Source organism: Silurus meridionalis, chromosome 1, assembly GCF_014805685.1.
Source record: "Silurus meridionalis isolate SWU-2019-XX chromosome 1, ASM1480568v1, whole genome shotgun sequence".
NCBI lineage: Eukaryota > Metazoa > Chordata > Actinopteri > Siluriformes > Siluridae > Silurus > Silurus meridionalis.
This window is the reverse complement of record NC_060884.1, coordinates 13,398,476-13,420,557: the sequence shown is the minus strand read 5'-3', so window position 1 is coordinate 13,420,557 and position 22,082 is coordinate 13,398,476. Positions and strand designations below refer to the sequence as shown.

The 22,082-nt window shown below is 39.8% G+C and overlaps 1 protein-coding gene across 2 annotated transcripts in view; it reads right to left on the bottom strand.

The window, feature by feature from the left end:
- cacna2d2a (calcium channel, voltage-dependent, alpha 2/delta subunit 2a) overlaps nt 1-22,082 on the bottom strand; it is a 223,636-nt gene that overhangs the window by 31,923 nt on the left and 169,631 nt on the right. For both annotated transcript variants that reach the window (XM_046845532.1, XM_046845542.1), the window contains exons 9-13: nt 10,858-10,908; nt 8,452-8,551; nt 6,133-6,294; nt 4,538-4,648; nt 4,081-4,159 (exon numbers count right to left, since the gene is read on the bottom strand). In XM_046845532.1, coding sequence (XP_046701488.1) covers nt 4,081-4,159; nt 4,538-4,648; nt 6,133-6,294; nt 8,452-8,551; nt 10,858-10,908 — 503 coding nt within the window. The remainder of the gene's footprint in view (nt 1-4,080; nt 4,160-4,537; nt 4,649-6,132; nt 6,295-8,451; nt 8,552-10,857; nt 10,909-22,082) is intronic.

Genomic DNA, 22,082 nt, shown 5'->3' with positions numbered 1-22,082 from the left:
GTAGCAGAGGTCAATTCTTTTTATGCGGCTGAAGCATGGCAGTACGCTTCTGACATAATGCGATTCCCAATTCGTTACTTCTTTATATACTATCAAATATAAATCTATATAAAAAAAGCAACTATATCATCCCAGAATCTGATTTAGAAAAGAAGAAGAAGACAAGCAGGATGTGAAGGGGGCACACACTAAAATAAAACAGCACATCAGACACCAACCATTGTAATCTGGTTGTGTTAAAAAGACAGGTAAGGACAGAGACTGGTCATTTCCAAACTAAGATTCTGTTCTCTACGTATTAAAAACAGAATGCGGTGCTTGACTGTTTAAGCCAGAAGCCCCCGACCACCAGTAACGAGTCATTAAAGAGTTGTTAATAAGTCACAAAAACCTTCTGGGGTAAATGTCTACAAATATGCCTCGTATCTAAAACACAGTTTTGTCTCTATAGGCAGTTCACACACACCAGCCCCATGTGTGTAATACGTGAAGCCATATATTACAAAGGTATAATTTGATAGATTGACGTAAATCAACAGTTAAATATATTTTTTAAAAAGTCAATTATATACCAATACCAACCCCCTTGCCTTTAAAACACAAAAACACCCACTAACCAGTCTGTGAGAATATTAGAAAAATTAAACTGGCCAAAAAATGTTGGCAAGCCCTAGCTTAAGCATAATTTCTGGTCCTAACAGACAGTTGATCAGGTTGTCACAGTACTAACAAAAAAAGTCTTATCAGAAAACACAACATACAAGGCAAGACAGATTTAGTTGGCAAAGTTAAAAATGAACAATTATGACATCTTATTCTAAGAGGGCATTGGGCTCACCTGAAGTCTAAAAAAAAACCCACATGGGTGTAACCTTATGTTTTAGTATACGTGCGGTTTGGACTGCCTTTAGTCTGAGTAGTGACATTAATGTTTTTTTGTAATTAAAAAAATCTAACTTCCATGGTCAAATTCATGTAAACACATGGACACTAATCAACACAGCACATATGAGGACCTCTTTTCATGTTTGCGTCACTGCAACGGGATTGCATCATTTTCTAAATGGGTTTCTTTTTTCATTATTAAACCACACTCTAGTAACAATATTAGGGAAAACGCAATATATAGGTAATTAAATAGGAAATTGATGCTCATGCCCTCTGGTTAAAGCTCTTTTTTTTTATCTTTTATTGACCTTCTAATGACATACATTTTAAAGCGCTTCAAAAGCACCCATCATCCTGTTTTTTACTTAAGCATATTTGAGCACTTCTGATTAACACAAACAGCTTTACTGTGGTACTGCTGCAGAGATGCTTTCAGTAAATCGAGCACAATAGTTTTTACAACAGAAGAGACATTAGTGGCTCGTTAAGTAATTAGTTGTGGCAATGTTTCTGTTCTTGTGTTGAGGGCAGCTTTTAAGCCACTTGTGAGTGATTATTGTTTCTGGTGAATGCGTTCAGTGGCTTGTTTTGAACGAGACAGCTCATGCACCCATGACTCAGTCACCCTATTCATCTGCTTATATTCATAAAGAAAAGCAATATTTATTTTGAACAAAGTCAGTTTCCCTTGTAAGAGTTAATGAGCCTGACCACATTATGTCTGTGGCTTGGTAAACAGGCACCGGCTTATAAACCTGCCTCCTGTAATGGCTCATAATCTGGACATAGTGTACTTAGCTTTTAGGCTCATTCCCCTCAGATCTGTTTATTAAGGGCAACCCTTGATTGGGAACATTAAGCACACGGTTGTCATGTGAATGCCAGAATTGGCACAGATCTCCAATTCCCAAAGCACACTATGGCCTACAATCATGGCTGCCACAGACTACATCTTACAGCCCTAACGGACACTTTTAAGTTCATGATAAAGTTCACTGACTACTGATTGCACTCTACTAGTCAGTCACATGATATAAAAGCACCTTCACTGCACATTTACTTTTTGTGAAGCATTCGCTCTGTGCTCTGTTAATATGGTTACATCACCAAGCCTTGATATTCTGATATTTATTCTGGTTCACGATATTGTTTCGACTTGCTCTTGCCCGGTCTGGTCTATGTTGTTTGTTGATCACCTTACCATTGCCTGTACTTTGCTTCTTCCTTGTCTTTGATTGCTATATCACATAAAGCCATGCATACTTGTACTTGCTTCCATACCTGCCAACCTGACACCAGCAGCATAGCCCTGACAAAACACATATATAGGTAGTCGTCGATTTACGACCACAATTGGGACCGACAGACCGGTCATAACACGATTTGGTCATAAGTAGAGTAGGCTATATTTACAGTACTGTGAAATGATGCCGGAAGCTGGTACGCACTGTCGTATGCCGCGGCTAGCGATTGTGGTTGTAAAGTCGAATGGTTGTAAGTTGATGACTACCTGTATCACAAAATTGAATAAGGAAGAAGGCCATTTTAGGGGACCTGCCGTGCAAAGGGGTCTACTCAAATGAATGATGAACCGTTTTAGGTTCAGCCACTGTCATCAGGTACAGTAGGTGTGTGAACTAGTCTCACTGATGGACACTGGGGGAACTGAGATGACACACATTACTTGTGTCAAACACTTGTCTCTTATTGTTACCTACAACTGAATCCTCTTTCCTTAAGTGAATAAATTGCTCTGTCATTCATGCAATATGTTCAACAAAAGCAATACCCACAGAGCAAAACTCTGCCAGTACACCTCTCAACCTGTCAAAGCCCATTTGCATGTGTATAAGGGATATGGGAAGGAGAGAGTGTGCGTAGGATGAGGGACCTTCGCTTTACACTCTAGTAAGAATGCGTTCGTGTCTGCATGCTTTTGATAGGACATGTGATCTCGAGTGTCTTGTACACCAAAGGCACCATCTTGCCTTTGTAAGAGTGTCAAGCGTGCTCCTCTGCAGTCTTGTGATAGCAGCATACACTGTGGAAAAGGGGGGCGGGTTGGAGATCAAGTCCACAGAGAAAGGCGAAGGAAAAACCTTCGTGCCTGCTGTGCCAATCTGGTCCCCTTCACAACTGCCATTAGAGTGGAGAACATGGCCACTCAAAAAGCTAATCCTTAAGTCAGAACTGCTTTGGCTGGTGATGGAGGGAAGTCACATTTATCGCCGGAAAGCCAGTCTCTTTTCGCCTAATTAATTAGAAACTTGAGGGGGGCTAGGAGTGCAGGGGATCAGGAAAGGACTACTGGAGCACTTTGGCACTGTTCGCAATTGACTAATCAGAGAACCGGGTGAGTAATGATTATTAGGAGAGTGCTGAGCACGAGGAAGCAATGCAAAAAGGCCACTGAGGACAAGGCGGGTAGAGCGAGAATCGAGAAGCAGAAACATGAACAAGAAAATACCCCGAAATTGCTGGGGTGGATCAAATGCGTTAAGGTTTTTTTTTTGTTTTTGTTTTACACCTTAGAAATTGTGTTGGAGTTAATGTGTGATTTTATAACAGAAAACATGTTGCCTTCTAAGCCATGGGTGTTTAATCTTTTCCACAAAGGGGCAGAGTGGGTGCAGGTTTTCCTTTCAACCAAACATGGGCCACACCTGATAGACAATTGAAAAAGAAGATCTAAACAGGTGCTATCTGGTGTGGCTTTGTTGGACTGAAAACCTGCACCCACTCCAGCCCTTTGTGGAAAAGATTGGACAACAGTGTCCCAAAAAAATGGTTAGGACTGTATTTATTTTGTATATCTAAAAAAATAATTACAATACAAACTATATTGGTAATGCAGCATAATCCTGAATTACTTTCAGTGTTCATCTGGCACTGTAGGTGGACTGGCTATTCTAAATTTCATCTAAATGTGCAAGAGTCTAATGTGTAATTGGTGTCCCATACACCATGCATTCCTGCCTCGTGTCTAATGTCCCCTGCTTACAATCCCCCACCACCCCCAGATTCTCCATGAAGATATCAATTAAAATCAATCAAAATCCTTTAGGATACTAGACACATTTGGAAATATTTATTTAAATACTTTTTTGATCTAGAAAAGACATTAGAGGTCAAAGTGTCATTGAGAAGACTACGTTGTTAGAAAACATATTGGAAAATATTGGAAACCTTCACCTTTGTTGGCGCATGCAATCCATTGCAGTGGAGTAACATCGTAGTTGTGCTGCCCCACGGAGAAGGTAAAAACTCGAACCTATGAGAGCAGAAAAGTCATAATGTAAGGCTCTGACCTGTAACTGTATTTGGTATTAGTATTTATTTATGTGTTAAAGCCAATACACAATATAAACACTGAAATGCTTATTAATAAAGACCTTTATGTGCTGAAAGAAATGTCAAGCCATGTTAGTAAATAGACTGGAATTTTATAGGATGTGTCAAGTATCGAACAAGTAGAGGATTTTATAGAGAAGTCTGTATATGTGGAGTCTTTAGGTATTAGTCAGAGAGACGGGGCTGAGTGGCTTATTTCTAGACATTCTAATTTTAAGTTATTTCGGACAGCTCGACACAAGGACATGTGAAGAGGAGATTTGTCTTTTTTTGCGTTGATTGTCAGCGCCGCACTCACTGTTTTATTGGGCCAGTTGTACTTCTCGAAGACCTCTTGAGCTCGATCCTCTCCTCCATCTGTGAACATCATTATCATCTTATTGCAGTTTGCCCTTGGAGCGCTGGTCTCCTGAGAAAAAAGGGATGGGGGATTGGAAAACAATTAGCAATAATAATATAGACTCCATTCTCTAGATAAACAACCGCCAATGTACACTTGAGTACATCTGCCCCATAATGACAGTGTTTCATCAGTCCCTCCCTTTGTCTATTAGAGAGATGGAGCGTCAGTGCGTGCTTTTCTAATCACACGTCTGCAATCGTGCCCAACTGCTGCCCTGTCGTCCTATTTCTGAAGAGCTATCTCAAAGTCCCCTCTCTCTCCTGTCCAATCACAGCTGTCATTGACATTTGCCCAATGCCGGATCACTGACAAGATACTAATAAAGATAAATAATACGGCTGCAATTACAGATCTCAGCTGCTTTCCCCTCCACCAATCAGGAACGTCGGCCGCAGCGGGCAGTGATTAAAATGCTTTAGTAGTTTTGGCTCTGGCAGCGCTTGGAGTGACTGCTGAGTTTGGAGGGCGCTAAGGCGAGCACAAAGTGAGGCTGAAAGCTTGGCTCGCTCTCCTACTCTGTCAAACAGGCAGAGAATACAAATTCATCTGTGCGTCTGCAGCCCATCTCTTCGCAGCCGCTCTCATCAATCATATCATCAGGGTCTATTAGAGAGCCAGGTTCCCAAAACACACACACACACACACACACACACACACACACACACACACACACACACACACACTGATTTGTGGACATGCACCAATGATGAAAGCTCAGACGCATATGCCGCTACGCATAAGCGCATACACATACACAAAAACAAGGATTTTTGGACACAATATAATACACATATAATAACAAAAACTAATGTTCTCTTTCTCTCTCGTGCTCTCTGTCACACATGCACACACATACTCGAAAACCCACACAGTATATAAAGAAAGCCTTACCCTCTAGCATGAGAGGGTTACACTACTCAAATATGAAATAAATTGGGACCACAGAAGGTTCCATCTGACTATTTTATGGTTTTAAGATGTATAAATAGTCTATAAATTAGTACAAACCATTCTTTTTTTATTTTTACTTGTATTATTCTGTCCAATTTCACACATATTCAAGCCCTAAATAATAATATATATTTTTGAAAACTCTTCCCCAATTCTCTCACCAATTCCCGCCAACTAGTTTTACTTTATTACATGACAACTGGAAACATGAGAGAGCAGGACATACCCTTCCTCTGAGACATATAAAGCCGATCTCTACGCCTTTTAAGAATGTTGTGACACATTAGGAGGAAAACACTATCCATCCTCTTCTGCATTCATGAGCTCAGAGATGCCAGTGATTGGCTAGCTTGATTTGGGATTGCTGGGAGATAGCATATGTGCCAATTGTGCTCTCTTGATGCCTGGCCATGGCTGGCTGATTTCCATACAACTGGTCAAACACCTTTCTGTTGCACCATTTGGAAGTCTTGTGAATTGTTTTTTGAACATTAAAGCTAAAGATGTGTGTGTTTGTGTAGGAAAGCATGCAGTCTTACATTTAGCAGCTGCTCAAAGGCAAACTGAAAGCCGGATTTGTAGTCGGTCGTCCCCTTCGCGTGCATGTTCATCACCTTCTCTTTGAAGATCTTTTTGTTTCGCACGTTAGCTTGGACCAGCGTCTTAAAGCACGGGACAACAGCGTCTGCCTTTTCATTAAACTATGACAGGGAGAGGAAAAAAAATCAAGTTCTTATTAGAGCTCTATGAAAAAGGCAATTAAAAATATATTTAAAAAAAAAAAACACTTCAAATATTTAGACATGTGAAAAGACATATTCGGCTGAGACATTAGATCTAAGCGTCTTAATCTGTTATTTTATTCTCTCGTTTTTTAGCTCCTAGCTTAATGAAGTTAGTAGTTTCAGCACAGAATAAAGTAAATCTCTGTGCATGTATCTGTGTGTGTGCACGCTCATGTGTAGCTCCAGCACAGTCAGTTCTCTTTGACTCACCTGCACATTAACTCCTGCTACATCAGGCGAAACATTGCTTAAACTCCATCAGCGTACTGCGTGTTTGTGTGTGTGTGTGTGTGTGTGTGTGTGTGTGAGAGAGCATGTGTGCACCTTTTGACAGTAAACCCTAGGTTCTACAGAAGACCTACTTGTGCATGCTTATGATTAGTTGTACACTTTACCTCAATTTTCTGAAGGAATTGTAATAGTCATTTCTCATTTGAAGGTCAAGCTGGAAATGGACTGACATTTCTGGATTATGGGGAAAGCTATTCGTATATTTAAGTTCCACAGTGTTGATATTTCTTTGTATGTAAGACTATGAATATAAAGAAAATAAGACATACTGCACGCACACTCTTTTATGATTTGGCTCAAGCCTGGGTTTCTTTGATAAGGGCAGTGAAATGCACTGTGGTGGCATTTAGATGGCGTTGCTTATATTGCGCAGTCAAAGCTGTGATTAGGAAACACATACACTCATTCAGAGGCAGAGCTTAGCCCCTGTGTGGCATATGTGTGTGGGGGTCCATTGGTTTGCACTGGATCTCCAAACTTGGTTAATGTAATTTAAACAATAAGTGTATACAATGTATACACACACACACACACACACACACACACACACACACACACACACACACACACACATATATGGTGTATATAAGTGTATATACATTGTGTACACTTATTCTTTATACAATGTTTACATTGTTTAGTCTCTGCCTCACACTCTAATTGCATTTATTATAATTATTAAACTTAAAAACATACACAACAGTTCCAGAGGTATAAAAGAGAAACTACAGTTAGTGCAGTGTCACTGTGGCTACTTACTCCATACCGTATTTGTTTGATTTGTTTTGCGCATGCATGAAACGACTAAAGACTCCAGGAAGTGGCTAGCGGCTAACACTAGCACAATGGGTTCTTTAGCATTTTATGTCGAGCTTCAAGAATTTCTCTTAAAAGAAGAAAATCCTGACAATTCCACATATCGAGGGAGTGATTGAATGAAGGATGGAAAGGATGAAGACATTTGTTAAAGTATGCTGAAATAAAAAGTTATGTAGATCATATCTTTAGCAAATGTAATAAAAAAAAAACCACACCCACACTCAACTGTGTTACTGATCTGTACATGTACAACCTGGACTCAACACACACTCGTACTTACTTCACACATCCATGTCTTCAGCACCACCCATATTATATTACTTCATTATTACAAACTGTTTACATGCTGTTTACATGCTGTTTTCGATTCTATTATAGAATATATATTGATTCTGTTTTTTTCTGTTGTTGATTCTATGGATTTATATCTAAGAACTGCTGCCATAATCATAAGTGTCATCTGCCTATCAAAAGACTTTTATATACAATATGCTCATATTGATCATGTTTCCAACACGTTCATGCTGTATAGTTGTGGAAGACTAATGATTAATAATCCGGTGTCAGCCAGAAAACGATGGGTTCCCCATGTCATTTCAAGAAAGTTTGCTTTTCCAGTGCTTAATATGGACGTAAATCTACATCTGGCTGACTTTAAAACAAAGATGCAGCTGCAAAATTATGTATAAAATTAACTCAATCAAAGATTTACAATTTAAGAATTACACTTTTTCTAGCCATCTTTAAATGTTGGCTTCTTAGAGGTGAGCACACACTCTATAAAAGGTCAATACACTGTCAATACTACTGTTTTGCACGCATTTTAAATGATAAAAATCACTAAAAAGTCTAAGCATTTTTTAAACTAAGCATTCATTCAGCAGTTAGCACTGACATGTGTAATGAGTGAACTATCTATATATGGGTGTGTGTGTGTTTTTGTGTACGTTTGTGTTCCCTTACCTGTGCTACATTTACATAATCATCGTCAGACAGTGTGTCCAGCATCTCAATCACAGAGGTCTTCATCAGCTTTAAAGTGAGTCCGCTAACGCTGCCGCTCCTACACACACCCACACACACACACACACACACACACACACACACACACACACACACACACAAACCTTTGACAAGGCACACTACATACAAATACAATTTGTATACCAAAAAACCCTGTATACAGCAATCACACAATTTCAATTAGAAGTACATTAGGCAGTGTGCCATAAACAAGCCATTGGAACACATATTTTTCATTTTCTCGCAAAAACCATTTGCCTTGTAATCGCAGCAGGAGAAAACATATGGACCAAAAAGCTGTTGCTAAGCAGCACCTGTTGCTAAGCATCTTGCGCCGCTGTTTTTTCGGCCATGTCCGTCAAAGGCTGCTTCCGAGCATGTGTCATTGTCACAAAAGCAAATGGAGGAGATGTCTACAGCTCAAATAACAAAGATTCAGCAGAGATTTACAAGTCCTTGGTTGAAAAAAACTAAGCAGAAAAGGCATATATGCGTTTGGATTTTAGTTGCCAGATTTGTAGAAAACACGGACATAAGAATGGTTTTTGCAGACTGTACTGTACTAGCCTGCACAAAAATTAATATATAGAGATTGATTTAAGTGACATTTGTTCCTTTTGTATATCTCTAATCTAATCAGTCATGTCATCTTCATTTCAAGAATATAAAGGCTTGTGATTGGGTACCCCTTCTATTTTTTTATTTAAATCACTCCATTTCTTTTTTTTAACTCTACATCAGTCCTAGACAACAGTATTTGTATTTCAGTCATGTTCTTGTTGAGCAAAGAGAACTTTGTACATTTGAAAGAGCACACTTGCTAAAGGATAGAGGGATTGTTTAATTTTTTTCCACCTAATCTCTGTAAAGCCACGGGCAAACCAAAGACATTCCCAGAGGAATAGGAAGCAGCAGCTTTGCTTTGCTCAGGTCACCGACAATAATTTTTTATTTAAGCAGGTGTACAAAAAACATGCCTGGACCTTATTTCATCCAGAAATTAATTAAACGTTTAATATAGTCTGCAGCTTACCGATCTTACTTCTTTTAAAGAATTTATAGAAGATTCATTTTTGCATGATTGTCTCTTGAGGATAATAAAAAAAAGCAGTTTATGCTACTGAGAAACAGCATTGACAATCAAAACACTTTATAAGAAACACGTGAACACCTGTTATTTATGCAATCCTCCAATCAGCCAATTCTGTGGCACCAGCATAATGTATACAATTAGGCAGATACAGATGAGGCGCATTAGTTCATGTTCTTATCAAATATCAGAAATGAAAAAAAATTTGCTTTTTGTATCTTTATTCAGAAGATTTTTCAGTGTATTTCAGAAACTGCTAATTTTCCTTGGATTCCCACACAGAATGGTGTGAAAAACAAAAATCATTTTGTGAGTAGGCACAAACTACGTGTTGATGAGAAAGGGCAGGAGAGAACTGTAAGAGTGGTACGAGTTGCCCAGAACTCAAAGAACCACTCAAAAAACCAGCGGTGAGCAAAAAAGCATCTCAGGACCCACAACTCATCATACATCCAGGTGGATGGGCTACAACAAACCGTGCTGAATCAAGGTTATTGGAATCCTATTTTCTCCGATTTTGATGATGATTAACTGTAGCATTGTGCCGCTGCCACATGATTGGCACGTTTACGTTTATCTTCGAATAACAGGTAAAGACCTACCTCTTTCTAAAACACTTAAACTAGCACTTATATATATATATATATATATATATATATATATATATATATATATATATATATATATATATATATATATATATATATAGCCAATCCTGTATAGTTTATGTTACATATATGTATACATGTATATAGTACATAATAGTGGAAAAACTGAAGGGCACTTCATAAATGGTTCCGAATGTTTAGTGCAACTGTATATTACATTCAGCAAGATTTTCTCATAATTAAACTTCATTACTTCCGCTTGTTGCTAAAGATACTACACTCATTCCTCTTAATCTATATTGCTCTTCTATTCTATAACTGCAATATATTAAGTTAATAACATCTGTCTTTGGCAGTATCGTCTAAAACACTTTTCAAGAAACAAAATAATACTGCGATATGAAAATAATGCTGATAAACATCAGAAATGCTTTATGTGTGAATATTTCAACCAACAGGTGGCACTAGAGCACCACAACCGTTGTAGTCATGTCTCTGTGTGTGTGTGTGTGTGTGTGTGTGTGTGTGTGTGTGTCTGTTTTAGTAAATAAATATGAGAAGGACAATGTGTGTGTGTGTGTGTGTGTGTGTGTGTGTGTGTGTGTGTGTGTGTGTGTGTGTGTGTGTGTGTGAGTTGGGAATACTTACACATCCACAATGATGACCATATCTTTAGGAGAAGAGGCACCCTGAATGTACCTGTTAACACAGAAATGAAACTAAAAATTGGTTTTCAGACACAGCAAACCCATTTAACAGACTTCTATACTTGTTACCTTCAGGCCTTAAATGTAATACATTCTAAACCAACAAAGCTGTTGCCTCAGACTCTAACACTGGGCTATACAGCAGAGGTCATAGAACAAGGACACGATATTATTGATGTGAAACACCGCTTTTACATGGTGCTGTTGGTGCATTTTTATTTTTTTACTATGTGTTCATCTCAACAACCTCCTGAAAATATTGGGGTAGTGTCATCTGACAACTGACAAATATGTACACTACATTCATGCAAAGTTATTACCTTACATAGATAAGTAAGTTGGCAAATGTTTTCAATATTAGTCTATATTGAGCAAGGTAAAATGTGTTCAATATCAAACTCAAGACCCCTGTTTGTCTGTGGGTCAGTGTTCCTGCTTCTTACTTCACTTAATTCAATATACAGTGGAACCCCGTTGTACGAGCAACCTATAGTACGAGCAAACGGAGATACGAGCAACCTCGTTCGCAAAATTTTACCCTGTTTCACGAGCAAATTTCGAAGGCACGAGCAAACCCACGCTGCCGGTTCCCCGTTTTCGGCGGAGGGTCGCATCAGTCGCTTAGTTGATGACGTATCACTCAGTCGCTCTCGTTGTTCAGTGCAGCAAAAACGTAACTGTGGCAGCGGGGGCGTGGCCAAGCGGCGGTTTGTGAATGGAGGGCGGGTCCGGGAGCAGATAGGCAGGGGATTGCCTCTCCTAAAGTTAATGTGACCTAATGATTGTTCTCTATTTTCCAGTGATCTGAGGGTGCATTTAAGGAGGATAAGCGTTTTGTGCGTCTCACACTCGCAATCAACCACTATCACATGAGTAAGTGTTAAATTATGTTTATATTATGGTAATTTGCGGTGTATTTGTTTTTAAAAATAGGCTACAAATACTTTTTAAGTGCAGAAATAATCAATCGGATGAGATCTCGGAACGGATGAAATCACTTTTACATTCATTCCTATGGGAAAAATCAGTTCGAAAATACGAGCAAATGGACACACGAGCAATTTTCAAGAACGAATTATGCTCGTACAACGGGGTTCCACTGTATATTCAATTTGTGCACAAACACTGATGCATTTGTTTAATCTTAGCAGCTGTGGGTTTACACAGGGTTTACACAAGTTTCCCTATTTCATATAGTAAAGCTAGCTGATTTCAACTAAACTTAATTTTGATAAATGTTTGTGAGCCAGCATGACAATGCCCTTGTGTACAAAGCCAGCTCCACGAAGATGGTTTACATACATTGAAGTGGAAGATATAGAGTATATAGAGCTCTGTAAAGCCAGTTCTACAAAGATATAGTTTTATAGTTAGCAGTTTGAGTAGAGGCTGCTATAGAGGTCTGATCTCAACCCTCTTGAACACCTTTGGGATGTATTGGAACGCTGACTGCACCCCAGGGCTCCTCACCCTACATCAGTAACTGTCTTTACTAACACCCTTGTGGCTGAATAAGCACAAATATCCACAAGCACAATTTCAAAATCTAGTGAAACATTTTTCCACAAGAGTGGAGGTTATTATAACAGCAAATATAATAGCAAATATAGCCATGTAGTGTAGCTTACGCTCTGTTTGGAGTTCCATGCACCTTTAAAATGTCTGTGTTGGTTAAAATTGTCTGTTTGTGTGAATGTGTGTGCGCATTGTTGCTGTGCTTGACTGGTATTATTCAGGGTGTTCCCATGACGGACGCCAAATCCGGTGCATCCAAGGGTAAATTGTAAAATTGCCAGAAACACGTAAACAAATGCAATTGCATTTTCCCTTTTAAGGTATGATTATAAGTATTTAGGATAGCATATTCAATGGGTCAATAAATTCAAACCTGTCATGAGACTATAATAGATCTTCCATATGGACCGTGTTTGGAACTGCGTGTGCAGGATGAGATAACTGTGCTCAGCGCAGCAGAACCGTCTGCGTGGGAGAATTTAATGGCGTGCATGCACCAACTGGTTTTACATTGTTCTTTACCATTGGTTTTTACACATTCTGATATTGACTCGGAGAAAAACACCTGAGACACCTACAGTAAATGAGCTATATAGTCAAAAAAAAATCTTATCAACGAACCACTGTGTCACTTCCTGTCTTGTAGTCGTTCAGAGAGTCTTCCTAGACCGAATTGGGATGGTCCAAAAAAAATATTAGGTTGAATTACTTTTACCTTCGAAATTTTGCCGTTTATAGTTAAAGCTAACTTAAGGTGCAGTCAGAGCACATCAGCATCTTGCCTGCTTACAACAACAACAACAAATAAAGAAAAGACAGACCAGACTCTCATTAAACAGCAACATATGAGCTGGTCTGTCCATCTTCCAATGTCTTTATGCTTGCGTGAGCACATTGCGCTCTGTAGGAAGACCCCATTGTCTCACAGTGACATGGACGCAGACATTTTCAGCATCTGGCGGATAGGAAATGTGAGAGATGTGCAGCACTGGTTCAAATAATAATAATAAAAAACAGAAAAAAAAAATAAAGGAGGTTCTAAACAGTGTGTCTGTCCATAACTGATAGAGAGTGACATATAGACTTGGATAGAGGAGAAAAAAACATGCACAGACTTTTCCGTAAGCAATTAAAAACACATTACACACGGCACAATCGAGACGGAGAGCTTGATGGATGCAGGCTGTGAGTTGGGTATCACTGTCGTCAGAGGAAAATTGGGAAATATTGTACTGAGTGTGCATTGTGAGCTAACCGATTGTCATAGGAGCCGTCTGAAAGGCCGTGATAGAATTCCACAGACATTCTCAATTGCCTAGGGTCTCATCCGTGATAATTAGCCTGCTGACCTGACGTGAAGAGGCTTTCTGAAGCTTAGCCAAGCCTGGAAAAAAAAAACCTGCACGATGAACCCTTAGCTCGAAGACCAACCTAGCTTGTGACATCGCTTGAGAGCTCATGGCTTTGAAGGAGCACTGCTGCGCTGAGTGAGAAGGCGTGCAGCTGAATGACTGTAGGATCTGAATTTTGAATATGCTTGGAGTTTGGAGGGAGGAAGAAGAGATGGAAGGAGGAATTCAATTATTTCTGATAATAGCGAGTGCAACATCAAAGTTAGGCCATCCACTCCTTTCTCGTGATCCGCACTGACATTCAGAAATCGGCACACCGTAGCCATGAAGCGTGTTGGCTCAACTTTTATCAGTTTAATTAGTGGATTCTTTCATTTTAACGCACCACGATGTGTGTGATTGGGGGAGAGGGGATGCTGGTGTGTGTGTGTGTGTGTGTGTGTGTGTGTGTGTGTGTGTGTGTGTGTGTATGCACATGCTTTTACATTCTCTGAGCTGTAAGTGTTTTTCCTACCTCACATGCATCATTCTGTCTGCAGAAGCATGACATCATAGCAAGTAAAATATTTAGATATCTCGATTTATCAAGCATTTGCTATTATATGATTCTAATAAAACCAATATAAGATTACTGGATGTATTTTTACAAATACACCACTTTCAGCATTTATTTCTAAAAAGAAGCAATAGCAACAGATTTTAAGCTTGAAATGAACAGAAGCATCTACAAACAAACCTTCAAATTGAGGTCTAACAAGCTCATAATAAGAACTATCAGACACATTTGCTGGCTGTCATGAACAAAACAGCAATTTTTTTTTTTTTTAACACCAATCCAAGTCTTGGTACGTTTACATTTACAGGATTTGTCAGGCGTTAATCACTCGAAAAACAGAGCAGATATGGGGTTAAGCTCCTTGCTCAGGGTCTCAGAAGTGACAGCTTGGTGCAACTGGAATTTGATCTAATGACATTCAGCTCCAATGCTAAACCACTAAGCTACCACTTCCCCAGCAGAAAGGTACCACTAAGGTACCCCACTAAGCTACCACCTCCCCAGCAGAAAGGTACTACTAAGGTACCCCACTAAACTACCACCTCCCCAGCAGAAAGGTACTACTAAGGTACCCCACTAAACTACCACCTCCCCAGCAGAAAGGTACTACTAAGCGACCCCACCAAACTACCACCTCCCCAGAAGAAAGGTACCACTAAGGTACCATACTAAACAACCACCTCCCCAGGAGAAAGGTACCACGAAGGTACCCCACTAAACTACCACCTCCCCAGCAGAAAGGTACTACTAAGAGACCCCACCAAACTACCACCTCCCCAGAAGAAAGGTACCACTAAGGTACCCCACTAAACTACCACCTCCCCAGCAGAAAGGTACTACTAAGGTACCCCAAATAGCTACCACCTCCCCAGCAGAAAGGTACCACTAAGGTACCCCACTAAACTACCACCTCCCCAGCAGAAAGGCACTACTAAGGTACCCCACTAAGCTACCACCTACCCAGCAGAAAGGCACTACTAAGGAACCCCACTAAACTACCACCTCCCCAGAAGAAAGGTACCACTAAGCTACCACTTCCCCAGCAGAAAGGTACCACTAAGTCAGGGGTGGCCAACCCGCGGCTCGCGAGCCGCATGCGGCTCTTTGGCTGGTTTCATGCCAGGTTTCATGGTTTCATACCACTAAGGTACCCACTAAGCTACAGTACCACCTCCCCAGCAGAAAGGTACCACTAAGCTACCACGTCCCCAGCAGAAAGGTACCACTAAGCCAGGGGTGGCCAACCCTCGGCTCGTGAGCCACATGCGACTCTTTGGCTGGTTTCATGCGGCTCTTACGTTCATATCGAAGTTTGTGTGTGTTTGTTTTTAATGTGCGTGTTCGCTTCGCTTGAGTTCAATACGGTATTTTTAAGACTTCAATGAGCTTGCCCCTACTGGGACACTTTGCAGTATATCAGACCTGGGCAAACTACGGCCCGCGGGCCACATCCGTCCCTTTGTACGTCCCTGTCCGGACCGCATGAGGCCAATCATAAATTACAGGGATGCACCGAAAATTTTCGACCGAATTCCTAAATCACCGAAACAACACGGCAGAAACACAATTGTAATGACGCAATAAAAAAGCGCAGCCAGCACACGGTTATCTGGATAAGAGCCAACATGTCTGCGGTGTGCGGATAGCGATTTGCAAAACATGCAATGCTGAAATTTCAAGAGGGGGTGTATCTGCAAAAAGTTTCTCCAAGTTGGGTTTCATTTATCACCTGAAATCCACACATCCCGATTGCCATTCTAAATATGAGAAGAACGCGGCGCAGAAAAGTAAAGTCAATCCAAGCATGCGCACTCCGTCTGTAACAGACGTTTTTTAAAAGGCAGGAAAGTTTTCCAGTGATGGTGCCAAGGCAAAAGGCATAACACAAAAATTTCCGAATTCATTGCCATTTGAATTGAATTTTCATTTCGGTGCATCCCTAAAATATTCTCGTTGGTGTGGCCCTCTGACACAATTCAGGTTTCTTACGTGGCCCCTTGTAAAAATTAATTGCCCACCCCTGCGGTATATTAATCTGGTGCACATGCGCATTTGAGCAAATACCGTGTTGAACTGAAGCAAAGTGAACACGCACATAAAAACACACACACACAAAGTCTGTGTTTTCTACCCTGTAACACGTGAAATCAAAGCATCTGTTCTGACTGACACCCATGTGAAAGAATTGCTTCGAGTGGCAACAACGGAATACGAGGCAGATTTGAAGGGGATTGTTCAAGGCGAGGAATGCCAAAAGTCCCACTAAGTAACATGCATAGTAAAAGAAAAACGCTATTGTAAATTATTATATTTTTGTTTGTGGACTTGGTTAAACTAAGAGTGTGTGTGTGTGTGTGTGTGTGTGTGTGTGTGAGACAATGCACACAATGTTCATTGTTGAAAATGATTGTCCTGTGGTCTAGAACTGTAGGAGTCAATTTCTGTCATTATGTTGGTGTGTGACATTTACAATAAATCTGGCAGAGCAGAGGTGTGTGTGTGTATGTAAGAGGAAGGGATGGGTGATGTTCATGTTTGCCCATGTGTATGATGTGGCTCTTTGCAGAAACACAGTAAACAATTTCTCTGTCTCTGACTGGTTGGCCACCCCTGCACTAAGCTACCACCTCTCCAGTAGAAAGATTATTCTTCATTCCCACCACCACTGCACTATAATTACCAACATCAATAATTCTAATAATAATTCTAGCCAATTATAGCACTTTCCTTGTACACCCTAAAAAAAAAAAAAGCTGTTATTTGAACGTTTTAAAGCAATTACTCTCCAACAATTCTTTGGGTTATGAATCCATAAGGAAACTCATAACTCGATAAAGTGGACATACTTCAAGAGCTTCATTTCCCTGTGGTACAAAATAATACTTAAATACTGACATTTGTTACGATGAGCTATAATACAGTAGGCTTCAAATCTTACGTAAAATAAAACTTGTGAAATCATTGGACACAGAAGATACGGAAGATAAAACACAGACTTTTTGAAAGGGTGATAAAAATCTCTGTGGAAGGCATCAGTTTGGATGAAATGAGATGGAAGGAACACACCCTGTGCTGCTTCCGCTTAGCCGCGCAGAAGTGCAAACACCCGCTGTGGTTCACATTCTCAGCTGTAACCTGGGCCACCTGTGGCTAGGGCTTGAGCTACTATAGCATAGCAATGTAGCATGTTACACATCGAACGCAAGTGTATGCAGGATATCATGTTTCTTTCCATCTTAATTCTGGATAAAGATCAGAGACTCTTGCAGTTATTTAATCAATGAGCAGTCTGATTTTGGGATTTTCCTTTCTTGATAAACAATGGATTCTTCCACCTGGTACATAAAAGGTCATTAGAGCATCCCGGTTCGGTTTCGGTTTTATCCACTCCACAGCCTGTTCACTTTTTGTTAGATCTAGTGTTTGCTGTTTCTGATGCAACCACATGATATTCCTGTGGATGTCTCTATTTGATATCTTTCATTAAAACATTATTTGCATTAGCCGTCCTGCTTTTGAGCACGGCCATGGCTAACAGCCAGCTCTTGGTGATCTAATGCAACTGCAGTGTTGGCTACAAGCACACGCCTCCTGGGTCTGATCCAGCAATCCACTCTAGTGAATTCAGCTTTTATGCCCATGCCACAATATCCTAAAATTTGTTTACAGATACTGATTTTTTTCAAACATCTTCATTATGCTAACGAGCTGAATAGGACGAAGGCTTATTTACGGCCTTTTGCAAATTGAAATAGGCATCATGCGTTGACTTTTTCTTTTTATTCTGTTTTTACATTTCAAACAGGCAACAGAAAATAAGACACCCCCACTCCTCTAATCCAGGCAAAATTACTAATCATGCTATCATAATGTTAAAATGAGGGGTTATGAAAATTAACAACTAAAGATGTACAGTGCCTCAAAAGTTTCGAAACACCTGGTCTGCAACAAACACACAAGCATTGGACAGTGAATGACTAGAAGGACGTTTTGTAGACAGATGAGTTCAATTTTGACACTTTTGGCTCTAACAGAATAACTTATGTAAGTAGGAGAACAGGACAGTAGATAGACTGCCTCACACCCACGGTCAAACACAGAGTTGGAAGCGTAATGGTTTGGGGTTGTTTTGGAGCAGAAAAAATTAATACTGAACCAACATGGCTACCAGTCCATAATTCTGCATCATGCATTTCCATCTGGACTGCGGCTAAATGGATCCAACTTCGCCATACAACAAGACAATGACCCGAAGCAAATGCCTAATATCTGTAAGTGTTATTTAGCAAGCAAACTGTTGGCTGGAGTGGTATCTATCATGGAACGGCCTGCCGAGTCAGCAAATCTAATTTTTATTGAACTGCTCTGAGATAACCTCAGTCAGAAAAAATTACGGGGGGCATACCAAGTATTTTAGCCGAATGTCTGGAAAAACTACCTGTCTGGTCTGTTTCAAGACTGTGTCAAGCTGTTATTTAGTAACTAAATAAAGTTAATCATTTGCACACTTATATATTTATTTGGTCAGAGTAAATCTTCATACCGTTAAATGACCTAGTTTGTTGCATATAAACAAAAGGAGCATGCAAACGGTAAAAGGCTAGGTGTTTCCAAACTTTTGACAGGCACTGTAATTGTAAATATGTATCCCTTTGAGAATCAGGTAGGTTTTTCATTGCAGAATTAACACAAATACTGGGTACATATACACTACACATACAATAAACTAAAAAAGCTGAAAAGATATCGTATGCATGAAGTATATTTTGCGCAAAAGTACATAAGTTCACTGACAGTCGGGAAACAGAGATTGAAAGTTTGCCCAGTCAAGATAAGAATCAAGACTGTTAGATTCCCAAGTTTGCTGTGAAAGCAATTACAATGTTACAGTACGTGTTGTTACACTATTAAACTGGGTTTACACTGTGAGATTTCAGCCGCTTTTTTAAGATTACCGCTTGTCATAATGTGCGAGATGATCTCAAGACGATCTCAAACTAATTCTATAACAGGCAGAGCAATGACGCTTTCTCCAGGTCAGATTATATAAATGAAGATAGATCTGCGATTAAAGTAAATCACTTCATTCGGCTATCGGTGCACTAATCAAAATACAAAATATATCATCTTTATTGAAACAGACACATGCCCTTAGACCTATTGGAGAATTTTTATACCTTGAGAAAAACCATATGAGGGGTGAAAGATATGAAATACTCATTGTTTAAAGTAAGTCTGAGGGCATAAGGACATTTTTCAGTCTGTTACTTGTGCCCGCTTCCTCAAACACAAGTGAAACTCAAACAAATGATTTGCTTATGTGAACATTGCTAGCAATCCTCTTACTGGAGAGTTTAGATGAGTGCTGCAGTCTCACTGAAATTTTAATCTCAAGCCATGTGAGCATTGTTGTCACTGGCCAACTATGTTCTACATTTCAAGCTAATCTCAATTCACAACCGATTCATATACAATTGTTTCTGTTTTACTTAATATTTGAAGGAACTTCTTTTCTTCTTTTTTTCCCTACTATTTCTTTTTTCAATATCATTAGTCCAATGCCACTAACCCCTTAAAGCTAACAGTTGAACAGTTGAGCTGAGATGTCCTCAACCTCACCACTATCTGCACCCAAGACTGCTGGATCCAGATGTGCTGTTTCTGCATGGCTTGCACTCTTTAATTACCCCTCCGCCGCGGCCCAGAAATGCCATTTCTTCCCAGCCATTACGCAGACTCCCCAGTGCCCGAATCAGGTGATGCACAGATGGGCCTGGCTGGTGCCACTGCAATCCGTGTCCCATGATCCCCCAGCACACACACACACACACACACACACACACACACACACACACACACACACTAGCACTTGGCCAGAAACAGACAAAGCTAAGTGTGAAGGGTAGTAGTCTGGCTAGCTATTGTCTGTCATCTTGGACATCTGCTGTTTTGTAAACACCTGAGATGGATTACATGTGACAGCACATGCAGGATAAAACAACATACAATATAAAATGACCATAGAGTGTAGTCAGGGTCCTGAGGAACAAAAATGTACACTAAAACACTTTTACTTTTTCTACATTAACTATGTATAGTTTAATATATATCTTTCATCTGGAAATAGTGGACCAAAAAAAAGTAACAGTGGTACAAATGGTATACATATGTACCATATACCATACAAATGGTGGTACTGTCAGAGAGTAACGTTAAACTAAGGCTGACCATCTACCCTAATGAAATCAAAGAAAAGATAATGAATATAAATATAAAACACATTTTAAAAATCAGGACAAGCCAAAACACAAAAGCATAAATACACTTGGCCCACATTTTTTTGCTAGATGGCTGGTTGGGAAAACTCAAAACTAATCACACCGCTTTTAGAGATGAAAAAAATAAAAATACATTCCTAAGAAATACGCCGCAGAAGTAAAAGAAGGGATTGACATGTCAATATGCTGCTTTTTTATTATTTCATGGCAGTCCCTGAAATGGGGTGTTCCAATTCAAAAGGCAATTTTATGGTCGTCATGGGTAAAATAAATAAATATAAATAAATAAACAAGTGCGCTACGTCTGAATGGAGGAGAATGTTCGGGGGAGATTGTGTTTACGCTCTTTGACCTGTCAAGTATTTATAAATCTTAAAGTCTTCATGTTTTCTGTCGCCCCTTTTCTCTGTATCACACTCTCTTTTCCCAGCTGCAAAGGTGCTGCTAAAATTAGTACATTAGAAATGAGGCCAATTACTGATGCTCATCTGGTAAGATAACATGCTCGGGTGACACACATGCTGCACACCTGCTGATTTCTGAATATGCAGGTGTTACAGGACAGAGGAAACACATATGTGTGTGTATGTGTGTGTGTGAGAGAGAGAGAGAGAGAGAGAGAGAGAAAGAAAGAGTATATATAATGTATACATGTACATATAACATGTACACATTTATTTATAAAATACAGGACACTGCTGGGGTCACATCCTCATGGACAGAATGGCATTATATAAACTCAACTTTTTCCCTTTTCACTATTGAATCGCTGATCTGTGAAAAGTCTGTACTTTAGGCATTAAATTCATTACAAATTTCTTATCTGCATTATATGACAGTTATTAAAGAATCAATTCACTGAACTCATATTTCAGTTGTGAATACTCTACAATGTCCGGAATCTCAAAAACAACACAACGTGCAGACTTAACGCTAACATGGTATAATGGAGGTGTACCAGATTCCTGCTGAATTTTGGACCTGCAATTCCGTAAGCTCTCTGAGAAGACACAGGGTTAAAGGATAGATAAGCCGAGCCCCGGGCTCCATTTTGTTTCTAGCTATGACATTTTGAAGCCATGGCTCTGGGTGGGTTTGAGCAGCTGCCATAATATTTATTGAGGAGCCAGATTGACTTTTCCCAAAAAATCAATATCTGCTTTTGGGCCGCTCTGCCGGGCTGAACCGCTCAAATAGCATCTCTGTAACACTTGGCTAGCAGAAATTGCCCCTGACTCTATTTTTCACCTTCAAATACTCCTTCGCCCTATATCACTAAATTCCTTCTTTTCTCACTGCTAAATCCTCGTTTGTTTTAAGCAGCCTATCTATCGGCCTGTTTTTCTCTGTCTCTCTCTATCCACTGCCTCCTGCCCTTTTTGGCTAACCAGTGCCGACACAGGTTATAATGAAAGCATGTTAATAATTAACGTGAGAGCAACTGGAGACAATTAAGCCTGTTGAC